The sequence below is a fragment of the Leucoraja erinacea genome, chromosome 6, assembly GCF_028641065.1.
Source record: "Leucoraja erinacea ecotype New England chromosome 6, Leri_hhj_1, whole genome shotgun sequence".
Taxonomy (NCBI): domain Eukaryota; kingdom Metazoa; phylum Chordata; class Chondrichthyes; order Rajiformes; family Rajidae; genus Leucoraja; species Leucoraja erinaceus.
Genome location: NC_073382.1, coordinates 85,790,729 through 85,815,598, shown reverse-complemented (window position 1 = coordinate 85,815,598; position 24,870 = coordinate 85,790,729). Strand labels below are relative to the sequence as shown.

Sequence of the window (24,870 nt, the reverse complement as noted above, 5' to 3'; positions counted from 1 at the left end):
TACAAACTTCTATAGATGTATGACAGCAAGCATATTATTGGGTGGCATCACAGCACGGATTGGGGAGCGAGTGGTTTGGGTGGGAAGGAACGAGTTAGCCAGGGAGTTGCAGGGGGAACAGTCTCTGTGGAAGGCAGAAAGGGGTGGAGATGGGAAGATTAGTTAGAAAATTCTCCTTCCTACATTGACCTTTCTGTCCTGGGCCTTGTCAGAGTGAGGTCAAACGCAAATCGGATGAACAGCACCTGATATTTCGCTTGGACAGCTTACAACCCAGCAGTATGACTATTGATTTCAGCTTGGGGAGCTTACAACCTAATGGCATGAACATTGGATCCTCATATTTTAGGAACCTAACCTGCAACCCCCCCCCCACAATATTCCCCACCCTCTGATTCTTGAATGCATATGTGTAACACACTTGAAGTTCAGCACACGTCTGGCAAAATGCTCATTAAATATTGCACTAGTCAATTACACAATTTTTTCTTGCAAAGTGGGTTTGAGATAATTATTTTTTAGTTTAGAGATGCAAAGTGGAAATAGAGCCTTCGGCCCACCGATTCCATACCAACCCTCACACATTAACGCAATTCTACACACACTAGGAACAATTTACACATATACCAAGCCAATTAACCTACAAACCTGTACGTCTTTGGAATGTGGGAAGAAACCAAAGATCTCGGAGGAAACCCATGCAGTCACGGGGAGAAAGTTAAAACTCCAAACAAACAGCACCTGTATTTGGGACCAAATCCAGGTGTTCGGCGCCGAAAGCCAGCCACTCTATTGCCATGCCACCCGTTCTGAAAATTTGGAAAATGCTGCGTTCCAAGTGTGGATAACAAATGATCCCACAGATAAATGTAAATGTAATAGCTGATAGGCAAAGTGCACTATGGTAGACGTTGAACAATCCCTGTTTTAGGCGTACACTGGCCCTATCACCGAACTCTACCTCCGCTACATTAGTGCTACCTCCTGCACCCAGGCTGCACTCACTGACTTCATCAACTTCACCACTAATTTCCATCCTGCACTCAAATTCATTTGGACCATCTCCGACATCTAGATCTCACCGTCTCCATCACAGGAAACCGATTATTGACCAACATCTACTACAAACCTACCGACTCCCAGAGCTATCTTGACTATACTTCTTCCCACCCCGTTTCCTGTAAAGGCTCTGTCCCCTACTCCCAATTCCTCCATCTGCGCCGCATCTGCGCACAGGATGAGGTGTTCCATTCCAGGGCATCGGAGATGTCATTCTTTAGGAAACGGAGGGTTCCCATCTATTATAAATGAGGCTCTCCTTGATATCCTTCAGCTTCGCTCTTCCTCCCACTCCCCCCATTCGTAACAAGGACAGAGTCCCCCTTGTCCTCACCTTCCACCCCATCAGCCGTCGCATACAGCATATAATCCTCCAACATTTTCGCCACCTCCAACGGAATCCCACTACTGGCCACATCTTCCCATCTCCACTCCTTTCTCATTTCCAGAGACCGTTCCCTCCAAAACTCCCTGGTCAACCCACCCAAAGCACCCCCACCCGAGGTACTTTCCCCTACAACATCCAAGGACCCAAACAGTCTTTCCAGGCGAGGCAGAGGTTCACTTGCACCTCCTTCAACCTCATCTACTGTATCCGCTGTTCCAGGTGTCAACTTCTCTACATTGGCGATACCAAGTGAACACCTCCGCTCAGTCCGTCTTAACCTACCCGATCTCAGCTCAGAACTTCAATTTCCCCGCCCAGTCCCAATCTGGCCTTTTTGTCCTGGGCCTCCTCCATTATCACAGTGAGGCCCAGCACAAATTGGAGGAACAGCATCTCACATTTCACTTGGGTAGTTTACACCCCAGCTGTATGAACATTGATAGCCCTTGCTTTCTCTCTCCATCCCCTCCCCCTACTGGTCTTACTTTCTCCGACTACATTCTATCTTTGTCCCGCCGTCTCCCCTGACATCAGTCTGAAGAAGGGTCTCGACCCAAAACGCCACCCTTTCCTTCTCTCCAGAGTTGCTGCCTGACCCGCTGAGTTACTCTAGCATTTTGTGTCTACCTTCGATTTAAACCAGCATGTGCAGTTCTTTCCTACACATGGTAGAAATACAATTGCCTGCATAAATGTAGCATATTAACATAGAACGGAACAGCACAAGAACAAATCCTTCAGCCCACAATGTCTGTGCCAAACACAGCCATGCCAAGGCCTTCATTTGTCTATCTGCACATAACCCATATATCTGGAATTTCCATTACCTACATATCTATATACTATCTATCTAAAAGTCTCTTAAATTTCACTAACGTATCTGCTTCAACAACCACCACTAGAACGAGTTATAGGCACTCAGCACTCTATGTAAATAAAATGTTTTAAACATTTTAAACTTTGCCCCTCAAAGTTATGACCTTGTTTTAATTTTTCCAGTTGGGAAAATAATTCTGACGGTCTATGCCTCATAACTTTATACATCAGGTCTCCCTGCAACCTTTGGCATTTTAAAGAAAACCATCCACATCTATCCTCTGTGTAGCTGATACCTCCCTAACCCAGGCATCATTCTGATAAACCTCCTCTACACTCGTTCCAAAGCCACCACATACTTCCCGTAATGGAGTGACTAGAAATGCACATAATATTCCAAATGCAGCCATACCAAAGCTCTATAAAGCAGTGTCATAACTTGGCCCAACCCTTCTAATGATAGAACAAACAACCTTTGTTCCCCATTCCTGTAATTGTTGTCCCATTCAAATAATGCCTAACCTCATGCCGTTGGGCATTCCGGAATAGTACGCCACACCTACAAAGTAATAATTCCAGTCTCTGCTAAGGGAGCAGTTATTGGAAAAGGGATAAAAACACATAAATCCCCAAGAATAGAAGAGAGTGGGAGAGAGTCAAGAGAGCTCTATTCTCATACGTCTTGTAACAGAACTATCACATTTTTACTTGCAGCAGCGCAACAAATTTGTAAACATAGCATTCAGTAGATACCATAATAAACCACAAAAAGTTCAATAAATTAAAAAGAGTAGAAATGAAAACAAATCCAAAAGTCCCTGATGCAATCAGGCAGTTCGTAGTTTAGTTGGAGTTTATACTGCTCAATATGGTTGTTGGGAAGAAGCTGTTCCTGAATCCTGGATGTTAGTTTTCAGGCTCTTATACCTTCTTCCCAAGCACATGAAATGAGAATGCGGCCAGGGTGGCATGCACCCTTCATGATGCTGGCTGCCTTTTTGAAACAGCACCTCCTGAAGATGCTTTCTATGGTGGGGTGGTCTGTACCCATAATGGACTGGGCAATGTTCACCACTTTGTCATCTCCTTCGTTCTTAGGCATTAGAGTTTGAGGAGCCATAATGCAACCAGTCAGAACACCAGGACAGATCTTCAGAGAGATCATGCCCAGAAATTTGAAGTTGTTGATTCTCTCCACCAAACAGTCGATGTGGACAGGTTTGTGAATCATCAGCCTTCCTCTTTTAAAGTCAACAATCAGTTCCTTGGCTTTACAGACAATGAGAGTCCGGTCGCTGTTCTGGCACTAGTTGAATAATCGATCTCCCTCTATACTCCGACTTATCGTTATCAGTAATTCGTCCAACAACAGATGTGATCTGCAAATTTAAAGATGGAGTTGGAACCCTGCCCAGCTACAGTCATGGCTATAAAGTGTTTGGAGCAAGGGTCTGAGCACAAAGCCTTGAGATGCTGCTGTGCTGATGGTTGTAGAGGAGGAATTTTGTTCATACCGATTTGTTCTGTTGTTGGGGAAGTCAAGGATCCAGTTGCAAAGTGACGTGCAGAGATGCAATTCCCTAACTGTGGCATATTTGCTCAGGTATGATGTCCAGTTATGGAACATCACCCAGTCAATCAACTCATTCTTCTGCCCTCCCTGAGCAGCACTGCTGGGGCTGCACTCTTCAGTCACTGCTTAAATGCAAGAAGGAGCTCAGCCAGGTGGTCAGATTTCACAAGGTGTGGGCAAGGGATGGAGCGACAGGTATCTCTGGTGGCAGAAAAGCAGTGGTCGAAGGTGTACTCTCCTCTGGTGCTGCAGAACACACACTGACGGCAGCTTGGGAGTGATCCTTTCAAGCCAGCTTTGTTGAAGTCCCAAGCTACGATAAGAAAGGCATCTGGCGTTTGTTGACCATGGCATGCAGCTCCTCCTGTGCTAGATGGACATCTGCCTGGGGTAGGATGCAGGCCGCGGTTAAGATGATGGGGCGAATTCCCTCTGGAGGTGGAAAGGGTGGCATTTTACCGCCAAGTGTTCTTGGTGTGGAGAGCAGGAGATGGACCAGACTGTTATTTCTGAGCACCATGAAGAGTTTACCACAATGCAGACACCACTGCCTCTCCCCAATGCCTCCATTCGGACCATGTGATGAAAAGAGAAACTTTTAGACGAGAGCCAAATCTAGAGAACAGGGGGGAGCCCTGTCTCCGGAACAGCACAGCAGCTCAGCGTTACGTTCCTGTCTTACAGCACCAGGGACCCAGGTTAAATCCTGACCTCAGCTGCCGTCTGTACATTCTTCCTGTGACCACATGGCTTTTCTCCAGGAGCTTCAGTTTCTGCCACAATCCAAAGATGTACAGATTTGTAGTTTAATTGGGTTCTGTAAATTGTCCCTAGTGTGCAAGAGGTGTGGGAGATTGCAACCTTCACGTGGTCCACTCTGTTTCCACGAATGCAATCAACCTGGCGTGCACAAACTGAAGATCTAACAGAACAAGTTGCCTTACAACTTTAGGCTGTGCGCCCCATACGCAAGAAGAAGTGTGTAAGATGGTGCAGGGGGATCGCTGGTTGGTGCAGACTCAGGAAGGTCCCATGCTGCAATCTTGTAAAACCCCAGTGACCAAATTTCTCGACATAATGTGATCTCCCTGGTCTTTCCTAGCATGGCATTGCGTAACAGCGATCCTCAAGCACTGGGATTTCCTTGCCATGGGGATTCCCTTACAATCAGTAGCTCCATCAGTGGCAGCATGGGATTTTAAAATGCTGGAGAAGTGATGCAAAAAGTTTTCAGGAAGTTAAAATACTCAAGCAGTACGAGGGAACGATAAATAGAATGATAGACAGAGCGAGGAATACTTTTTATGAAGAGCAAAGAGAACAGGTGCTTGGTGCCTATCACAACTGGCTTATTTCCCAGGTGACATGTGGCATTCTACAATTAGCCAACCATCATGTCACCAATTGGATACTCAACAACTGACACAGTGGAGTCAGGAAACACAACTTTACTGCCACCTACAATCACTGACTAAGTGGATCAGGCCTGCCATGCTGCTGGGGAACTTATTATAGGAGTTGTTCTCCATGTCCTCCACCAGCTGAAGAGCAAGACTTTCGTACTATACCAAGTGCATAATATTGGACAATATAAACAGGGAGCTTGGATAATGGTACATAATGCTCCAGACTATGTTGTAATAATTGACGAAGAGCTAAAGGGGCATCAGGTTGAATAGATGTAATCAAGGAGAGAATCACTGGGCCTGTCCAGAAGAGATAATAATTGTAATATAGCCTAGTTGCGGATACACATTATATTAACTGCAATTGTAATTGATGCAAAAACTAATATCGCCTTTGAGAGTGTTGCTATATTGCAGGGAAATTATTGTGTCCCCTCCTTTGGTAAATGGTATGAAAATTACAGCTGGAATAGCATCCTGTGTGGTCATCATGTCATAACCAGGGTCTCACGAGACAGATCGCCATCAGTAAAAAGGAATTGATGGTACTATCGGATGAACAGGTGGGAACTGTGAAATTTGTTAAGCCATGAAATGATTAGATGAAACATTAAAGAGATTTTGACCAAACTTCTGCTAATACCACACCTCCATGCCGATTGAAAAGCACCAAAGTCAGAGGGTGAGATGGTCAATCACGAATGGTCCAAGGTGACTCAGAAGCATGGCAAAGAAGTAGAGGATGGTTCTGGGATGCAAGCTGCCCAAGCAAAATACGAGATGCTGTTCATCCAAATTTTCATTTGGCCTCACTCTGACAATGGAGGCGGCCTAGGACAGAAAGGTCAGTATGGGAAGGGGAATTAAAGTGTTTGGCAACCAGGAGATTATGAGAGGCAGAGATAGGGTAGACAGTCAGAACCATCTTCCCCCACGGTGGATATGTCCAACACTAGAAGACAAAGCTATCAGGTGAAAGTTTAAATGGAGATGCATTTGGCAAGTTTTCTTTATACACAGCGAGTAATGGGGGCCTGGAATGAACTATCTGGGGTGATGATGATGGAGGCAGATACCAGTGTGATGTTTAAGAGGTTTTTAGATAGGCACATGGAAGTGCATGGTATAAAGGAATACGAATCATGTACAGGCAAATGAGATCAGTTTAACTTGGATACATGCTCAATATCACCATTGTAGGTTGTAGGCCCGTCCCTGTAATGTACTACTCATAAGATAAACATAGAATGGCGTAAATCAGGCTGAGGGCAATAATTCACGAGATAAGAAAAGTCACCCATTTGCAAGACATAAGGTTTTCTAATTAAGAGGGAACGAAGTTGATCACCGCCTAATTATTTTTAAACGAGCAAAATCTACATGCAACAATTTAAAAAAAGGCTATGGTGCTGAGCGTTACAGAGGCTCCTTGGGTTGTTTAGAGATACAGCGAGGAAACAGACCCTTTGGCCCACCAAGTCCGCACCAACCAGTGATTCCCCGCACACTTACACTATCCTACACACAACTAGGGACAATTTATAAATTTACCAAGCCAACTAGCCTGCAAACCTGCATGTCTTTGGAGTGTGGGAGGAAACTCAAGAACCATGCAGATCACGGGGAGACGTACAAACTCCGTACAAACTATACAAGTGGTCAGGATTGAACCTGGGTCTCTGGCGCTGAAATTCAACAACTCTACTGCTTCGTCACCATGCCATCCTCTCACTGTTTACCAGTATTGACTGGAAAAAGGCTTAAATACGCAGAGTAGTTTATGAAACTCACAACTTTAAGAGATTATCTTTGTGCATTGTCCCATTAAAGTCAGATTCAGAGTCGAGGTGAAACATACATTCCCCTCCGACAGCATCCACTAAGCTTTGTCTCATCGAGAAACATTACACATTTCTTTTAATCATATTTTTGATACATCTTACAAATAACTATGGCCCAAACACTGAGCATGTAGCTTTGGTTGCCATCCAAATAAAAATCCCAGTTACTCCTGTCAACTACTCAATCTGCAATAGTACAAATGCATTTCTGCACACTTACCCTTTATGCGAGACCTTATCAAAAGTATTTTGCTTCTCTTTTGCATATCCCACAGGTTACATTCTCCAAAAGAATAAAATCTCCAGTAGATTTGTTACCATGATGCCCTTTTCATACACCCTTACTGACTTTATCCAATTCTGTTAGTGCTCTCCATGTTTTCACTATTACATTTTTGTAAAAGTCTAGGATTTTCCCCAACTACTGACAAAGTAACACCTCCCTTTTCTTTTAACAAATAGTGAAATTACGTTTGCTATCATCCAACATGTAGAAACTGCTTCACAATCCACAGACATTTGCTAGATGACCAGTGCATCCACTATTTTCAGGGCCACTTCCTTTACTGCTCTAAAATGTTGATTTTCAGGCAGTGGGGATTAGTCCATATTCAGCCCCGTTAATTGCCCCAACAGTAAAATGGATATAAAGAACTGTAGTTGCAGGAATCTTGAGCATAACACAAAGTGCTGGAGTAATTCAGCAGGTCAGGCAGCAGCTGTAGAGGGAATGACAGCCTGAAGTATCCTTACCCAAAATGTTATCTCTCCATTTTCTCCACAGGGGCTGCATGCTTCACTGAGTTTCTCCAGGATTGGACTAATTTCCCTACCACTTGTTTTTTTTTGTTTTTTTTTTAAATGTTGAATTCCTCCCTCTCAGTAAACCCTCATGTTCCAAAATACCCAGGAGGTTATAACTAATCTACGTATTCTGCCACTTATGCTCCCAATTATAATTTGGCCTATGTTTGTAGGTTACCTACATCCATCTTCATTAACCTTTTCATCCTCACTAATTTATAGAAGCTATATTATGTCACCTGCAAATCTGACCTCATACATCAGCTTCTCCTTAAACCTTTTTGTTCTCCTTTGCTGAATGCTAAACTGCACCATTTTATTGTCTACTGCCTTTACTAGTAATGTATGCACCTCCTCTGTGGATCTAATAACATCCCTAATTTAAGTCATGTCACAGTTGAGCCATCTTTCCCCAACATATTTTTGTACTGACAGGGATAAAGGGTTTATATATTTCACATACATTGTGTACCAATCATCGATGCTTGGATAGGCAACCTTCCCACATTATCATAACCAGGTCCCACCTCATACAGTTTATTTTGTTAGATTTAAGACCCTTGCTTCTGCCACTCTCCATTTTAATGAAGTAGTCATGCTTAATCATGACACATCAGGATACCCTAATATCAACAATATCCAAACTATATATATATATCTATATATATATATATCAAGTTGTACTAATTCAACAACCTTATTGCTAATGCTTTTAGAGTTATGGCCAAGTTAATACCATACCTCTAAATGTTTTCACTATAGTTTTGCCACTGGAATTTAACTACAAAATAATATGCCTTTTATGCAATGAACATAGTAAACCATGAAAAACGTGACAGCACCACGTTTGATCAGTTACAGAAATGATGTAGTGTTGGGTTGCAAAACATTATTTGAATGCATCAGCCATGACCCCAAGAAAAGCAGGCATTCCAGTATATTGTTAACAGAGCATAGCACAGTGGTGCAGCTGGTAGAGCTACTGCCTCACAGTACCAGAGAACCAGGTTTGATCCTGATCTCAGTTGCTGTCTGAGTGGAGTTTGTATGTTCTCCCTGTAACCATGTGGGTTTCCACCGGGTGTGCCAATCTACAACCATCCTCAGCATTGAATCATGGGAGCATTCTGATATCCAATGGGCCCTACTACATGATCGAGTGAAAGTCACCAGACCACCTATAAGCCCTGAAATTGGGATTGCTGGGAGTACTGGAATTGCCTCCTGTTCAGAAGATGTACAAACCCATAGAAAGTAGTTTGCTGGGTCAGGTGAATGTGGAATTCAGTGCCTGCAAAAGCAAAAAGCCTGGCAGATTTAAAAAGCATCAGTGCCTACAAATTTAAAAACCTAAAGTTGAATATCACTTATCATGTATCTATACATTATAAATGGCATGGTTGTAATCATGCATTGTCTTTCTGCTGACATCTGATGGCACATAACAAAAGCTTTTCACTGTACCTCGGTACACGTGACAATAAACTAAATTGAATTGAACTGAAACAATGTTTTAATGATCTTACGGCATGACAAAAGTCACTGGAAATACAGTGTACTTGTTGACATTAATTGTACTCGGGAATTATGAAAATTCTATTTTCCTTGCTACCAAATCTAATAATCTCTCTGACCATTCACACTTTGGGCAGGGACTTCACTGTACGGAACTATAATGACCACCAACAATGATTACCAAATAGGGGTACAGGGTCTTTATACCTCCTGCCTCGACTCTGTTCAGGGACCCCAACAGTCCTTTCAGGCGAGGCAGAGATTCATTTGCACCTCCAACCTCATCGACTGCATCTGTTGTTCAAGGTGTGGATAGACTGCCTTGGCCTAAGCAATCTCCTGAGTGTCAAACACTAGCTCACCTTCCCATACCAACCTTTCTGTCAGAGTGAGGCCAAACGCAAGTTGGAGGAACAATACTTCATATTTCACTTGAGCAATTTACAACCCAGTGGTATGAATATTGATTTCTCTCATTTCTTTGCATTCCCTCGCTCAGTCCCTCCCCCACTCTAATCATCCTGCTAGTTCCACTATCATACTGCTTAGTTTCACTTGTTATCACCTTCTCCACAGCCAACAATGGACCATTGTGGGTTCCACCTTCCCATGATCATCTAGATTTGACCTTTTGCATCACTTTCATCCATTTGTCCTTTGTACATTTTCATGTCTCTCATCTCCCCACAATCTGAAGGGTCTTGTCCCTAAACCTCAACTATTCCTTTTCTCCAGAGATGCTACCTGACTCACTGAGTTACTCCAGCATTTTATGTCTATTTAATTAACCCCATTCCACTCTGCTCTCCCAGTTAAAACCTCCTCCACACATTTATCCAAATAGGGTAGCAAGTTATTTTATCAACTGGTTAAGATCAGGTGTTACATTTATGTATTATGACCAAAATTTAAACAGTCATCATTTGCAAAAACCTACTTCGTGAACGGGAACACCTCAGCAAAACATTAAGCTACCTTCAGAAATACATTAAGATACCTTAAGTTACCTTCAGAAAGACATTAAGCTATATAATATAATAATAAACAATAAAATCATTGCCTTCTCCGCGTTTTAACGTAGCAGATCAGAGCATTATCATCAGGATTGACATATAGGAAGAGAAGAGCGTTTGGAGACTCAATTTATCACTGGGACATGCTTATTTTAATTAAAGCAACACAAGACGTTGATGCCCCTCAGCAACGGGAGGCAGAGCTTCCAACAGCAACATGGGTGTCCACCCCCCTCGCATCGTTTTACGTCGGGCCCTATGCCTTCAATATTGCCGGCATTCACTCACTTATCGATTCCATCACTTGGCGAAGGGTTGTTGCAACTGACGCGCCGGGCAGAGTTAAACCGGAGGGGAATTTATAAAAAGTTTGACTAAATGTCACAAGTGAGATGTCGATAACTCGGCGCCCGGCCTACACTCCCCTCCCCACACACACACACACAGCAGCAGCAGCAGCAATGCCGCTTCCTCCTCCTCCCTACCTTCACACTGAAGATCGATGAGAACCAGCAGGAAGGGGACATAGGAGAACACTTTGGACAGACATGCCCGTGGTGCCACCATCCCGACCGCGGCCTAGGGCTCCTTCAAGGCAGCGGCCCGGAGCTTCTTCACGGAAACAGGCCTGGAGCTCCTTGACGGCGGAGGCCCGGGGCAAGGCCGCGGTCTGGGGCTCCTTCACGGCAACAGGCGGCGAGTGAGTGAGTGAGTGAGCTCCTTCAGATCCTCCGGTGAAGAGGCAAGTCGTGAACCCGGCTCCTCGACCTCTTCTGCCGCTGTTGTTTCAGCGTCAGTTTCCTCCACTATAAAGCCATGGCAGCCCGCACTGAGCCCTCTGTTCTGTTGCCACCGACCAGCACACGTCCAATTGCCTGCCTGCCTGCCCGCACCGCAGCTTCTACATCCACCTGGTTTAGATGCCTTGCCCGGTGCCGGGGGGTGAATTGAGAGCCGACTTCAGAATACCCCGATTTCAACACGAAATTTCGCCCGGTCAATCGTGGTTTATTCGGATTGGATCACAAGAGGCTTGGTGACACGCACTGACTTGATTCGATAGCGACGATTGAAGGTCCCACCCACACTGTGCAAGGTTCAGGACGTGCAGCTCTGGCATTAGTGGATCCGCGTATCTTGTGTTGGACGTTGCATGTTCGTAAGTGTATTATCGGCTCATATTTAAAACGTGTGCCCAGACCTTCATGTAGTTTGTGTAGGAAGGAACTACAGATGCTGCTTTACTCTCTGTCTCGCCTCCACCCTAGTTCTCTGACTAGTTTCACTGTCCTCCTAATTAATTTTACTGATTGTATGTGTGCCTCCTTGTCAACCATACATCTAGTCTCCCTCTCCCCTGACTCTCAGTCTGAAGAAGGATCTCCACCGAAACGTCACCCATTCCTTCTTCTCTCGGGGATGCTGCCTGACCCGCTGAGTTACTCCAGCATTTTGTGTGCAGCTTGTGGTATTCCCAGGCGTGCTCTAACCAGGACTTTGGTAGAAGCATAACTTTTACGAACAGGTGCTTAATTCTTACCGAAATAAAAACCCGTACTAATTAGTTTGGATTATATTCTTTATTGCATTAGATAGATTAAAGATGAGAAATGTTCAGTAAATCAGGCAGCATCATTGAGATGAAAACCCAAATATTCTGCTTAACAGCCAACAGATTACTCGGGGACACCTGCCCAGAGTACCTGGTATCCCTAAGTAACATTAGCAAATTTGCAGATGACACGAAAGCTGGGTGACAGTGTGAACTGTGAGGAGGATGCTATGAGAATGCAGGGTGACTTGGACAGGTTGGGTGAGTGGGCAGATACATGGCAGATGCAGTTTAATGTGGATAGATGTGAGGTTATCCACTGGTAGCAGGAAGGCAGATTACTATCTAAATGGTGTCAAGTTGGGAAAAGGGGATGTACAACTGGATCTGGGGGGTCCTTGTTCATCAGAAAATGAAAGTAAACATGCAGGTACAGCAGGCAGTGAAGAAAGTGAATGGCATGTTGCCATTTATAACAAGAGGAGTTGAGTAAAGAGGTCCTTCCGCAGTTGTCCAGGGCCCTAGTGAGACTGCACCTGGAGTATTGTGTGCAGTTTTAGTCCCCTAATTTGAGGAAGGACATTCTTGCAATTGAGGGACTGCAACGTAGGTTTAAAAGTTTATTTCCCGGGATGGCGGGACTGTCATATGCCGAGAGAATGCAGCGGCTGGGCTTGTGCACTCTAGAGTTTGGAAGGATGAGAGGGGATCTTATTGAAACATATAAGATTGTTAAGGGTTTGGTCATGCTAGAGGCAGGAAACATGTTCCCGATGTTGGGGGAGTCCAGAACCAGGGGCCACAGTTTAAGAATATGGGGGTAAGCCATTTAGAACGGAGACAAGGAAACACTTTTTCTCACAGAGAGTTGTGAGTCTGTGGAATTCTCTGCCTCAGAGGGTGGTGGAGGCCAGTTCTCTGGAGACAGATTTGATACAGGCGTTTAAGATACTTTTAGAAATACGTATAGATATGCAGAGAATGGAGGGATATAGACATTGTGCAGGCAATGAAACGTTTGTCTTGAGGCATCTTGTTTGGCACAGACATGATGGGCCAAAGGGCCTGTTCTGTGGCATACTGTTCTATATTCTATGTCTAATCACTTGCTACTCTAAACATCATGTGACATTGAGATGAAATGTACATTTCAGCTTAAGAGTAAATCGAACGGAAAAACAAGCTCTGAAATCCTCAGTGTGAACTTGAGCAGTTGAACTCACTTCCTGGAAATATGGGCTTCAGGGAGAAATGAACTGCCTGAAGTTTCCATGTTGTGCAGAAAGGCCTCACTTTGAATAAGTTTACTATCTGATTCCAAAGCCAGATGACAATGATTGGAAAACATTGGAATGGATTATGCCATTTAATTACTGCTGACAGATTTTGTAATATGTTTCTTAAGAAATGTAAGTGTGAGGTTGTATTTCGGAAAGGTTAAACCAGGGTAGGATATGCACCGTAAGTGGTAACGTCCTGGAGAGTGTTGTAGAATTGAGAGATCTAGGAGTGCTGGTGCAGATTTCCTTGAAATTGGCAATACAGGCAGACAGGGTGGTGAAGAAAATGTTCTGGCATGCTTGCCTTCATCCATCAATGTATTGAGTACGGGAGTTTGGATGTCATGTTACAAATGTACGTGATCGTGACACACTTGGAGTACAGAGTATGGTTCTGATCATCTAGCTACATAAAGGATGTCATGTGGAGGAAGGAACTGCAGATGCTGGTTTAAACTGATGATAGACTAAAAAATGCTGAAGTAAACACTTTCCTTGAATCTATTTCTAAAATCTCTTTGGATTTCCCTTGATATTATCTGATAGTTAGAGCTATCTCCTGCCCCCTTTTTGTCCCTCTAATTCCTGCTTAAGTATGCTCCCCAGTGTCCGAAACTCCTCCTGGGATACATTTGATCCCAGCCTCCGATACCTGTTCATTTTTCCGGACCAGAGCCTCACGTTCTCTTGTCATCCAAGCTTCCTTACTTCAATCTGTTTCACCCTTCATTCTAACAGGAACATGCACGAGCCTCTCTAGCCTTGTCGATGGAGAATTCCCAATGGACCTGAACTCTTGACACACTTTAAAAAACATCTCACTTACTGGATGTTCTTCTGCTGGCAAACATTCTACTACAATCAACTTGAGTAAGTTCCTACCAAATACCAAAGTTAGCCATGCCCTAATTCAGAATTTAACTCGAGGGCCCGTCCTGTCTTTAAGTTAATAGAACAGTGGTCGCTGGTCCCAATTTCCCAAGAGCAAATCCAGCTTTGCCCTCTCCCAAGTAGGGGTCTCTATATGTTGTCTGAGGAAGCTTTCCCGGATGCATTTCAAAAATTCCACCCTGTGCAAGCCCTTGGCACGATGACAGTTTCATGCAAGCTTTTAGAGTCATAGTGATACAACGTGGAAAAAGGGCCTTCGCCCCAACTTGCGCACATTGGCCAACATGCCCTGCTACATTAGTCCCACCTGCTCACGTTTGGTCCCTATCCCTCGAACCCTGTCCTATCCATGTACCTGTCTAACTGTTTATTAAATGGGATAGTCCTTGCCTCAACTACTCATCTGGCAGTTTGTTCCATACAGCCATCACTCATTGTGTGAAAAAGTTACCCCTGGTTTCTGGTTAAATTTTTTCCCCTTCATCTTAAACCTGTTTACCGATGACACTAAAGTGTCACTACTATGGGCAAGGTTGATGCAGATGAAGAGGGGTACATTGCTGGATAAACTCTAAACATTGTGATCCCATTAAGGCCTCCACATAGGTGAAGCTCAACATATGCGAGATCTAGTGCAGGCTAGGTGATGGCTTTTTTTGAGCATTTGTACTGTCTGCATAGCCACCTGGAGCCATTTTAATACCGGTACCATTTCCTTGACAACCTGTCTGTCCCCTGCTTCTTTCACTGCCAGGGCAAGATCAAACAATCTAGAGAACCAGCACCTCATGTTCCACCTCGGTTATATACTGTGCAACCCGACAGCAAGAACAATTCGCTTCTTTCAGTTAACCGGTTCCCCCTAGTTCATCTAATTTCCCGCACATACCTTTTCTTTCCATAAATACTTCACCCCTTCCCACCCTTCTTCTCCCCTGCCCACTCCATCTGCCCCTCACCCAAACATTCGTCTTATAAGGTCCTATTCCCCTCTGTTGTGATCGGCCCACAATTCCTTCCTTATTTGTTCCCAAATTCCATCTCCCATTTACATCATCTCTCTCTCGAGCCGTTACCTCCACCAAACATGTCCCAGTATCTGTTGTTATATTCACCCTTTCTCATACCTCTGACCCCATCTACCAATCCATTCCTCTTTTCACTGCCATTCATCAATTCATCCCTCCTCAACTGACTCCATTCACCAATCCATCCCTTCGCACCTTTATCCACTTATCGTATTGATAGTTCTAGCCCCACCCGCTACACTCTCAGTCCAGAGGAACAGTTCCGGCCCATAACATCAACTGTCCATGTCCTACCGCAGAACGGTGGCGAAGCAGTGGAGTTGCTGCCTTGCATAGCCAGAGCCCTGGGTTCAATCCTGACAATGGGTGCTGTCTGTACAGAGTTTGTACATTCTTCCCGTGACCGTGTGGGTATTTCCCGGGTGATCTGGTTTCTTCCCACATACGAAAGGTGAACAAATTTGTAGGTTAATTAGCTTTGGTAAAGTTTTTAAATTGTCCCTAGTGTGCAGGATAGTGCTGGTGTACTGGGTGATCTCTGGTTGGCGCGGACTCCAGAGGCCGAAGTGCCTGTTTCTGTGCTGTATCTCTAAATTATAAAAGTGGGGGTAAAAGAGGAGGGTGTGTTGCTTTATTGATTAAGAAGAATGCCACGACAGTAGCCCGAAATGACATTGTTGATAGTTCACTCAGTGAGGTTGTATGGGTGGAGGTGAGAAATAAAAAGGGAATGATTACCTTGCTGGGGCGTATTGCATGCCACCAAATTGTCAACAGGAATTAGACGAGCAAATATGATAGGAGATTGTGAGCAGCCGCAAGACTCATAAGGTTGTTATAGTAACCTAACTATAACAATATACAGTAGAATATATTGACACAGAATGTCATAGTGCAGAAGGCTTAGCAATGGTGGAGTTTGTGAAAGGAAAATTTACTTTGGCTGTACATAGAGAGACAGGTAGGACTCCTGCACAGGAGAGGGCAAAACTTGATCTACTCTGAGGAAATTGGGATGGGCACGTGACTGACACGTTCATGGGAGGGCCTTTTGGGACAAGCGACTACCGTTCTATTAGCTTCCAGATAGCTATGGATAAAGGCAGGATGGGCCCACGAGATAAGAAATTCTCAATTAGGCAAGGCCAAATTTGATATTCAACAGGACCTTGCTCAAGTTGATTGAAGTAGGTTGTTTGCAGGCAAAGGGACACCCTGAAAGTGGATGATTTTAAAAGTATGATGATAAGTTCAGGGCATGCATATTCCTGTTAAAGTGAGGGGCAAGGCAGGTGGGCATAGAGAAGCTTGGGTGATGAAAGAAATTGAGGTGCTGGGGTCAGGAAAAAGGTGGCTTGGGACAGGCAAAGGTAGCTGGGATTAAGTGTATCACTGGAGGAATTTCAGGAACTGGGAATCTCCAAGGAACACCTCCAAGCTGATCAAAAAGGCACAGCAGCGCCTTTACTTCCTGAGGAGGCTCAAGAAAGCCCACCTGTCCCCCCGGATCCTGACCAACTTTTACCGCTGTACCATAGAGAGTATCCTGACCACCTGCTTCACGGTATGGTACAGCAGCTGCACTGCTGCGGACAGGAAGGCACTACAACGGGTGGTGAAAACCGCGCAGCACATCATCGGTGCCCCGCTCCCTGCCATGGATGCCCTCCACCGAAAACGGTGTCTGAGACGGGCTGGGAAGATCATCAAAGACTCCTCACACCCCAACCATGGACTGTTTGCCCTCCTCCCATCAGGGAGGCGGTACAGGACCCTCAGGTCACGTACTAGTAGGATGAGGAACAGCTTCTACAACAACACAATCACACTGCTGAACTCGGAGTCCCGCCGATAGATTTCTCCGGTCCCTCCGTCCCCATTGTTTAATTATTCTGTATTTTTTGATTATTCTGTATCTTCTCTCTTTCTATTTTTTTAAATTTCTTTATGCACAACTACTACGAAATGACGCAAAACTGCATTTCGTTGTACTCATACTTGTATTTGTGCGATGACATTAAAGTTGAATTGAATTGAATACTTCATAATGAAATCAGGAGGGCAAAAAGAGAACAGGAGAAAGCTCTGGCAGATAATATTAAGGGAAATCCAAAAAGATTTTATAAGTAGTGTGGTGTCAGGGATGACAATGGTTCTGGCTGTGACCACACCAACACTCGCTGTATGGTTAACTCGCATGTTATCTGTTATTTGCAGCGACAAAAAAGTCAAGGACCACAAGAGGGCACTGATCATCAGCGCATATGTGCAGCAGTGCTAGCAATCTCAGGCATGTCTCAGCAGCTCAGTCCTGGTTTTAAAGGAGGAGGCAGTGTGATCTCAGGCTTCTCCCTGCAGTTCCACCTTGCCTCAAGAGGAGTCGCTAATATTCTCAGACATATCCTGGCAGCTCAGCGTTGGCGAAACGTTCGCTATTCCATGGTCTCCAGAGATGCTACCTGACCCTCTGAATTATTCCAGCACATTGTCCTTTATTTTATGTTAACTCTAGATGTAGGGATAAATTCTAGGATAGGTTTAGAAGGATAAGGTCCAAATGCAGGCAGTTGGGACGAGTGTAGATAGGACATGTTGATCAGTTGGGCAGGTTGTGTTTCCAAGAGGGACCTGTTTCCATGCTCTATGATTCTATCTCTCTCCACAGATGCTGCCTGCCCTGCTAAGTATTTCTAGCATTTTCCTTTTTTTTTTTTAAAGCTCCAAAGCCTGGTATTTTGCCAGTCACTCTGATAAACATAGAAAATAGGTGCAGGAGTAGGCCATTCCGCCCTTCGAGCCAGCAGCGTCATTCAATATGATCATGGCTGATCATCCAAAGTCAGTACCTCGTTCCTGCCTTCTCCCCATAACCCTTGATTCATAGCCCTAAGAGCTATATCTAACTTTGAATACATCCAGTGAATTGGCCTCCACTGCCTTCTGTGGCAGAGAATTCCAGTGCCTTCGGCAGAAAGTCTGATTTGTGACCTGATTTCTTTTCTTCTACCCAATACTTCTTGATGTACTGGATAGTAAATTTAGCTGGATTGGCTTTTATATGAGCCAATAAATTCAATAAATGCTTGGAAATCTGAGACTCACTTCATAATCAATAATAAACCCAATGAATCCAAACATAAACTATGGATTAAACAAAATTAAGAAACACAAGCACCATTTTGAGTCATGCTCTCTTTGCAACGAGGCATGGCAATTTTGTTTAATTTGGCAATCGAATTGTACAAAAATGTTTAAGACAGTGCTGTCAATCACTCAGCACTAAATATGCATTTCATTAATCCCATTTACAGAAAGAGTTGTCCAAGACACATTATAACCATGATACAGACGAGAATGATGCACCATTATTCGTTAAATATAAGCCTTTCCCCTGTGTTTTTTTTTGGTCTTTTGAATCATTTTATCTCTGATTCAACCAATCTGTCCAGGAAGTTTCCACTTCATTTTTCAGCATGCAATCCATAGAAAGCCATGAAAGTGAAGTAAACTCTGTCACCTTCTGCAGTAAATCTCTTGAGTCGCCCTGTCCCCTGATTATATTCTTGTTTGAGCTTTCTCATTTTCACCTTCTCAATTACAGTCCAATAACTTAATTGACCTTTTTGGGCTTTTCCAGATTCCAGGCACCAGTGAGGTAACGTAATCGAATGAAGAGAAGATCTTTACCCATCTGTAGCCAACTCCAGAAGGGAACAAGCTTGGATCCTGTAACGCAAGATAAATAAAGTGGAATTGATGGGTAAAAAGTGCTGACTGTTGTAACTCAGTGGGTCAGGCAGCAGGACATGGATAGTTAATGTTTCAGGTCGGGACCCTTCTTCAGACCTGGGTCCCAATCCAAAACCTTGAAATGTGAAGAATGATAAGAGGAACGAAGGCATAAGGTGAAATAATTAGTTATTGAGGAACAGTTAAATAGAGATACAAGGAACACAAAATGCTACGGTAACTCAGCTTCTCTGGAAGGCATGGACTGACGACATTATTGTCGGGACTGAAGAAATTCTTGACCTGAAAAGTTACCAGGTCTGAAGAAAGGTCCAGACCTGGAATGTTGTCTGTCCATTCCCTCCACAGGTGCTGCCTGACCCGAAGTATCTGCAGTTCATTGTGTCTCCATTTAACTGTCCCTTAATAGCTACATTATTTCACTCAAAGCCTTTGTCTTCTCACCATCCTCCTTCACCTTCTCTACTATCCAGAGTAACTTGACCTCTATCAGTTCAGATCAACACAAACTGTTACTCTAGGACACCATTGTTGTCATTGGGGATAGTATCGTTAAGGGAATAGACACCATTCTCACCATCAGAATCCCAAAGATAGACACAAAATGCTGGAGTAACTCAGTGGTACAGGCAGTATCTCTGGAGAGAAGGAATGGGTGACGTTTCGGGTTGAGACCTTTCGTCTGAAGAAGGGTCTCAATCCGAAAGGTCGAAACCCATTCCTTCTCTCCACAGATGCTGCCTATCCTGTTGAGTTACTCCAGCATTTTGTGTCTTCCTTCGATTTAAACCAGCATCTGCAGTTCTTTCCTACACTCTTAGTCCCAAAGGATGTGCTGTCAGCCTGGTGCCCAGATTCGGGTTAGTCTGACCGGCAAAGGAACTTGGAGTGGGAGGGGAAAGATCCAGTCATCGTGGTCCATGTGGGTACTGATGACATAGGTCGAACAAGGAAAGAGGTTCTGCTCAGGGAATTTGAACATCTAGGCACCAAATTGAAAACCAGAACCAGAAAGGTAATAATCTCTGGATTGCTTCTTGGGCCACATGCAAATTGGCATAGGGTTGAGAAGATTAAAGAGTTAAATGTGTGGCTCAAAGGATGGTATGAAAGAAATGGATTTGAATTTGTGGGACATTGGCACCAGTATTGGGGGAAGCTGTTCCAACGGGACGGACTCCACTTGAACCCGCTGGAACCAGGGCCGAATAACCAGGGTTAGAGATAGGGATTTAAACTATATTGTGGGGGGGAAGGGGTCAACAATTTGGAACTGTACGGATGAAGTTAAAGGGAAGGAGAGTGCAGGAGAAGTCACGGAAGTCTCTAGAAGTAATAGGACAGGAACTTTAAGTCGGGATGATTAACTAAGGTCTGGTAACGTTGGGACCAATGTGAGAGGAGGGGTGGTGAATACTGAAGTAAAGGTGTTGTATTTGAATGCACGCGATATAGAGAACAAAGTGGACAAGCTTTTAGCGCAGTTAGATATTGGTAGTTACGACCTTGTGGGTATTATGTTGACGTGGTTGAGAGAGGATCTGAGCTGGGAGCTGAATATCCAAGGTTACATGTCCTATTGAAAAGACAGACAGTGGGGAGAGGGTTGGGTAAGCTCTTCTGGGATTGAATGAAATTCAGTCCTTAACAAAGGGTGCCATAGGATCAGAAGATGTAAAATCCTTGTGGGTTGAGATGCAAAACTGCAAAGGTAAAACGATGGGATTTATTTACAGGCCCCCAAACAGTAGCTAGGAAATAGTGTGCAAGCTACATCCGGAGATATAATCGGCGTGGAAAAAAAAATAATGTTACAGTGGTCATGAAGGATTTCAACCTGCAGGTAGACTGGGATAATCCGGTTGGTACTGGATCCCAAGAGAGATAATTTGTACAGTGCCTATGAGATGGTTTCTCAGAGCAGCCTGTAGTTGAGCCCACCAAGAAAAAGACAATTCTGGATCTGGTATAATGTAATAAATCGGATTTGATTAGGGAACGTAAAGTAAAGGAACCAATCGGAGATCGTGTCCATAATATGATAAAATTCAACCTGCAATTTGGAGGGAGAAAATTAAATCGAATGTCCATATTTTTGTTGAGCAGAGGCATTCTGTTGAGCAGAAGCAGAAGCAGAGGCAGAGTATAGAAGTTGGGAAGTAATGTTAAATGAGTATAGAAGTTGGGATGTAATGTTAAAATTGTACAAGGCATTGGTGAGGCCAATTCTGGAGTATGGTGTACAATTTGGGTCGCCTAATTATAGGAAGGATGTCAACAAAATAGAGAGAGTACAGAGGAGATTTACTAGAATGTTGCCTGGGTTTCAGCAACTAAGTTACAGAGGAAGGTTGAACAAGTTAGGGCTTTATTCTTTGGAGCGCAGAAGGTTAAGGGGGGGACTTGATAGAGGTTTTTAAAATGATGAGAGGGATAGACAGAGTTGACGTGGAAAAGCTTTTCCCACTGAGAGTAGGGAAGATTCAAACAAGGGGACATGACTTGAGAATTAAGGGACTGAAGTTTAGGGGTAACATGAGGGGGAACTTCTTTACTCAGAGAGTGGTAGCTGTGTGGAATGAGCTTCCAGTGAAGGTGGTGGAGGCAGGTTCGTTTTTATCATTTAAAAATAAAGTGGATAGTTATATGGACGGGAAGGGAATGGAAGGTTATGGTCTGAGCGCAGGTATATGGGACTAGGGGAGAATATGTGTTCGGCACGGACTAGAAGGGTCGAGATGGCCTGTTTCCGTGCTGTAAATTGTTATATGGTTATATGGTTATTAGGGAGGAGCTGGCTAAAGTTGACTGGAAAGGGACCCGGGCAGGAATGACGGTGGAACAGGAATGGGAGGAATATATGGGAATAATTTGGAAGATGCAGGATCTTTTCATTCCAAAGAGAAAGAAAGATTCTAACAGAACAGTGAGGCAACCATGGCTAAGAAGGGAAGTCAAAGACCAGCAAAAAACTACAAGAGAAGGAATATAATATTGCAAAGATTAGTAGGAAGCCAGAGGATTGGGAAGCTTTTAAAAAACAGAAAGGCAATATGGGGAGAAAAGTAAGCTAGCCAATAATATAAAAGTAGATAACAAAGGTTTCTTCAGGTATATAAAGAGTAAGAAAGAAGCAATAGTGGATGTCAGACCACTGGAAAATGATGCTGGAAAGGTGATAATGGGATATAAAGAAATGGCAGAGGAATCTAATACATTTTTTGCACCAGTTTTCTCAGTAGAAGACACCAGAAACATGGGTAAAATTCAAGATAGTCAGGTGTGGAAGTTAGTGGAGTGATCATCACCAAAGTGAAGGTTCTTGAGAAGCTGAAAGGTCTAAAGGTGGATAAGTTACCTGGACCGGATGAACTGCATCCCAGGCTACTGAAAGAGGTGGCTTTAGAGATTGTGGAGGCAAAAGTTGTGATCTTTCAAGAATCATTAAAGTTAGGGGTGGTTCCAGATGATTAGAAAAATGCCCATATTATCTGATTTGATTAAATAGCATACAAAACAAAGCTTTTTACTGTATCTCAGTACATGTGACAATTATAAAACCGAAGCCACTGAGTTTCTCCAATATTTGCTGTCTCTACTCTGCACACTGATGTCTACATTACTCACCCTCAATCTCTGTCCATTCCACTGCGACTTCTGTAATTGGAATCTTTAAACACTGAGCAATGTAGAGGAGTTCCACGTCAAAAGCCCTGAAATGTATATGAAAACCAATTGTAAGATTATAGAAAAAAAGTAAGCAAGTTTGCAATATATATAAAGGACAAGACATCTTAACATTTTTATTTTATTTTCCTCAATCCCCCTCGTAATGGCGGTTAAGTTCTTAGGTTTGCACATACTGGTCCAGAGATGGATGTTGGTAAAAAGACAGAGCGCTGGAATAACTCAGCAGGTCAGGCAGCATCTCTGGAGAATGTTTCGGGTCAGAACCCTTCTTCAGCCTGATTGTAGTAGTGGGGAGAAATCTGGAAGAGAAGTGGGGGCAGGACAAAGCCTGGCCCTTTCATTTTTCCTATATACTGTTCATTCACAGAACACAGAAGAGTACAGGCCTCCGTGCTGAACATGATTTTCACACAGGGAGTGGTGAATCTCTGGAATTCTCTGCCACAGAAGGTAGTTGAGGCCAGTTCGTTGGCTATATTTAAGAGGGAGTTAGATGTGGCCCTTGTGGCTAAAGGGATCAGGGGGTATGGAGAGAAGGCAGGTACAGGATACTGAGTTGGATGATCAGCCATGATCATATTGAATGGCGGTGCAGGCTCGAAGGGCCGAATGACCTACACCTGCACCTACTTTCTATGTTTCTGTTTCTATGATGCCAAGACCAACTCTTATAGGCCTGCACCTAATCCACATCTCTACTTTCCCTGCAAATCCATGTGCAGGTCCAGGTTCGATCCTGACCTTGGGTGCTATCTGTATAGAGTTTGCACATTCTCCCCGTGACCACGGGTTTCCTCCGGGCACTCTAGTTTTCTTCAACATCCCAAAGACGTGTGGCTTTGTAGGTTAATTAGCCTCTGTAAATTGTCCCTAGTCTGTAGGATAGAACGATGTACGATTCGATAGAACTGTATTTATCCCAGGAGGGAAATTGATCTGCCATTAGTCAGAAAACACAACAAGATATGTGAAACATGAAATTAAACTGATGAGTGGAAAGTCTAGGATTGGGAATATGCAAAGATTGGTGAGGGGTGAGAAGGGGAGTCAGTCTACCCCATGACAGAAGGGGAAGGAGTTATACAGTTTGATAGCCACAGGGGAAAAGGATCTCCTGTGCCGTTCTGTGCTGCATCTTGGTGGAACCAGTTTGTTGCTGAAGGTGCTCAGGTTGACCAGTGTGTCCTGTGATCGATGGTTGGTGAGGCATAGGGCCTGTTTCCTTGCTGTATCTCTACAACAAAAATAAATGGTGTAATTCAAAAGCATACCAGCGGTCCACATGTAACATAGAGAAGGTTGTTCGAGCTGCTTCTCTGGTCAAAAGCTTGAAGCCGCACTGTGTGTCCTTGACACCCCTCACACACAGAAACCATACCAGAAAGTGGAACCCATACATGAGCAGTGTCCGAAAATAAGAACGCTGAAACAGAAAAGGTAAAACTCCATCAAAAGTAATCGACAATCAAATTGATATAACTCAGAATGTAAACACAAGGAACTGCAGATGCTGGTTTACAAAAAGAACGCAACATGCTGGAGTAATTCAGTCGGTCAGGCAGCATCTCAGTAGAGCATGGATAGCTGACGCTCCATTTCGAAACGACAGAAGAAAGGTCAAGACCCGAAAAGTCTGCTCTCATGTTTTCCAGAGATGCTGCCCGAACCGCTGAGTTGCTCCAGCACTTTTTTTTTAAATATAACTCAGAAGTTGATTTGGAAAATAGAATTTTGAAAAGCTTGCAAATACAATTTTAAAAAGTGGTCCCTTAAGCCTTCTGGTCCCTCTGGTTCTCGATTCCCTACTCTGGGTAAAAGACTCTGTGCATTCACCCTATCTATTCCCCACATGACTTTGTACAGCTCTATAATATCACCCCTCAGCTGCCTGCGCTCCAAGGAATAAAGATGTTGCCTGCCCTGTAGCTCAGGTCCTCGTGTACCTGCCTCAACGAACTTCTCTCGGACCTCTTCAGGTGCACAGTAGAGAGCATGCTGACCGGTTGCATCGTGGCTTGGTTCGGCAACCTGAGCATCCAGGAGCGGAAAAGGCTGCAAAAAGTTGTAAACACTGCCCAGTCCATCATCGGCTCTGACCTCCCCACCATCGAGGGGATCTATCGCAGGCGCTGCCTCAAAAAGGCTGCCAGCATCATCAAGGACCCACACCATCCTGGCCACACACTCATCTCTCCGCTGCCATAAGGTAGAAGGTACACGAGCCTGAAATCTGCAACATCCAGGTTCAGGAACAGCTTCTCCCC

The 24,870-nt window shown here is 44.1% G+C and overlaps 2 protein-coding genes and 1 long non-coding RNA gene across 3 annotated transcripts in view; 1 reads left to right on the top strand and 2 right to left on the bottom strand.

Annotated features, from left to right (window-relative positions):
- The window catches only part of dnajc3a (DnaJ (Hsp40) homolog, subfamily C, member 3a), a 68,416-nt gene extending 57,027 nt beyond the window's left edge, over positions 1–11,389 (bottom strand). The window contains exon 1 of the mRNA XM_055637516.1: positions 10,901–11,389. Within this exon, the coding sequence (XP_055493491.1) occupies positions 10,901–10,982 (82 nt within the window). The 5' untranslated portion in view covers positions 10,983–11,389. The remainder of the gene's footprint in view (positions 1–10,900) is intronic.
- A 50-nt stretch (positions 11,390–11,439) lies between these two features.
- LOC129698390 (uncharacterized) lies at positions 11,440–18,591 on the top strand. The gene is made up of 3 exons (XR_008723671.1): positions 11,440–11,574; positions 13,986–14,117; positions 16,705–18,591. It is a non-coding gene; the product is annotated as an uncharacterized LOC129698390 (long non-coding RNA).
- alg5 (ALG5 dolichyl-phosphate beta-glucosyltransferase) overlaps positions 18,344–24,870 on the bottom strand; it is a 26,501-nt gene continuing 19,974 nt past the window's right edge. The window contains exons 8-10 of the mRNA XM_055637518.1: positions 23,878–24,029; positions 22,544–22,629; positions 18,344–18,892 (exon numbers count right to left, since the gene is read on the bottom strand). Of these exons, the coding sequence (XP_055493493.1) occupies positions 18,777–18,892; positions 22,544–22,629; positions 23,878–24,029 (354 nt within the window). The 3' untranslated portion in view covers positions 18,344–18,776. The remainder of the gene's footprint in view (positions 18,893–22,543; positions 22,630–23,877; positions 24,030–24,870) is intronic.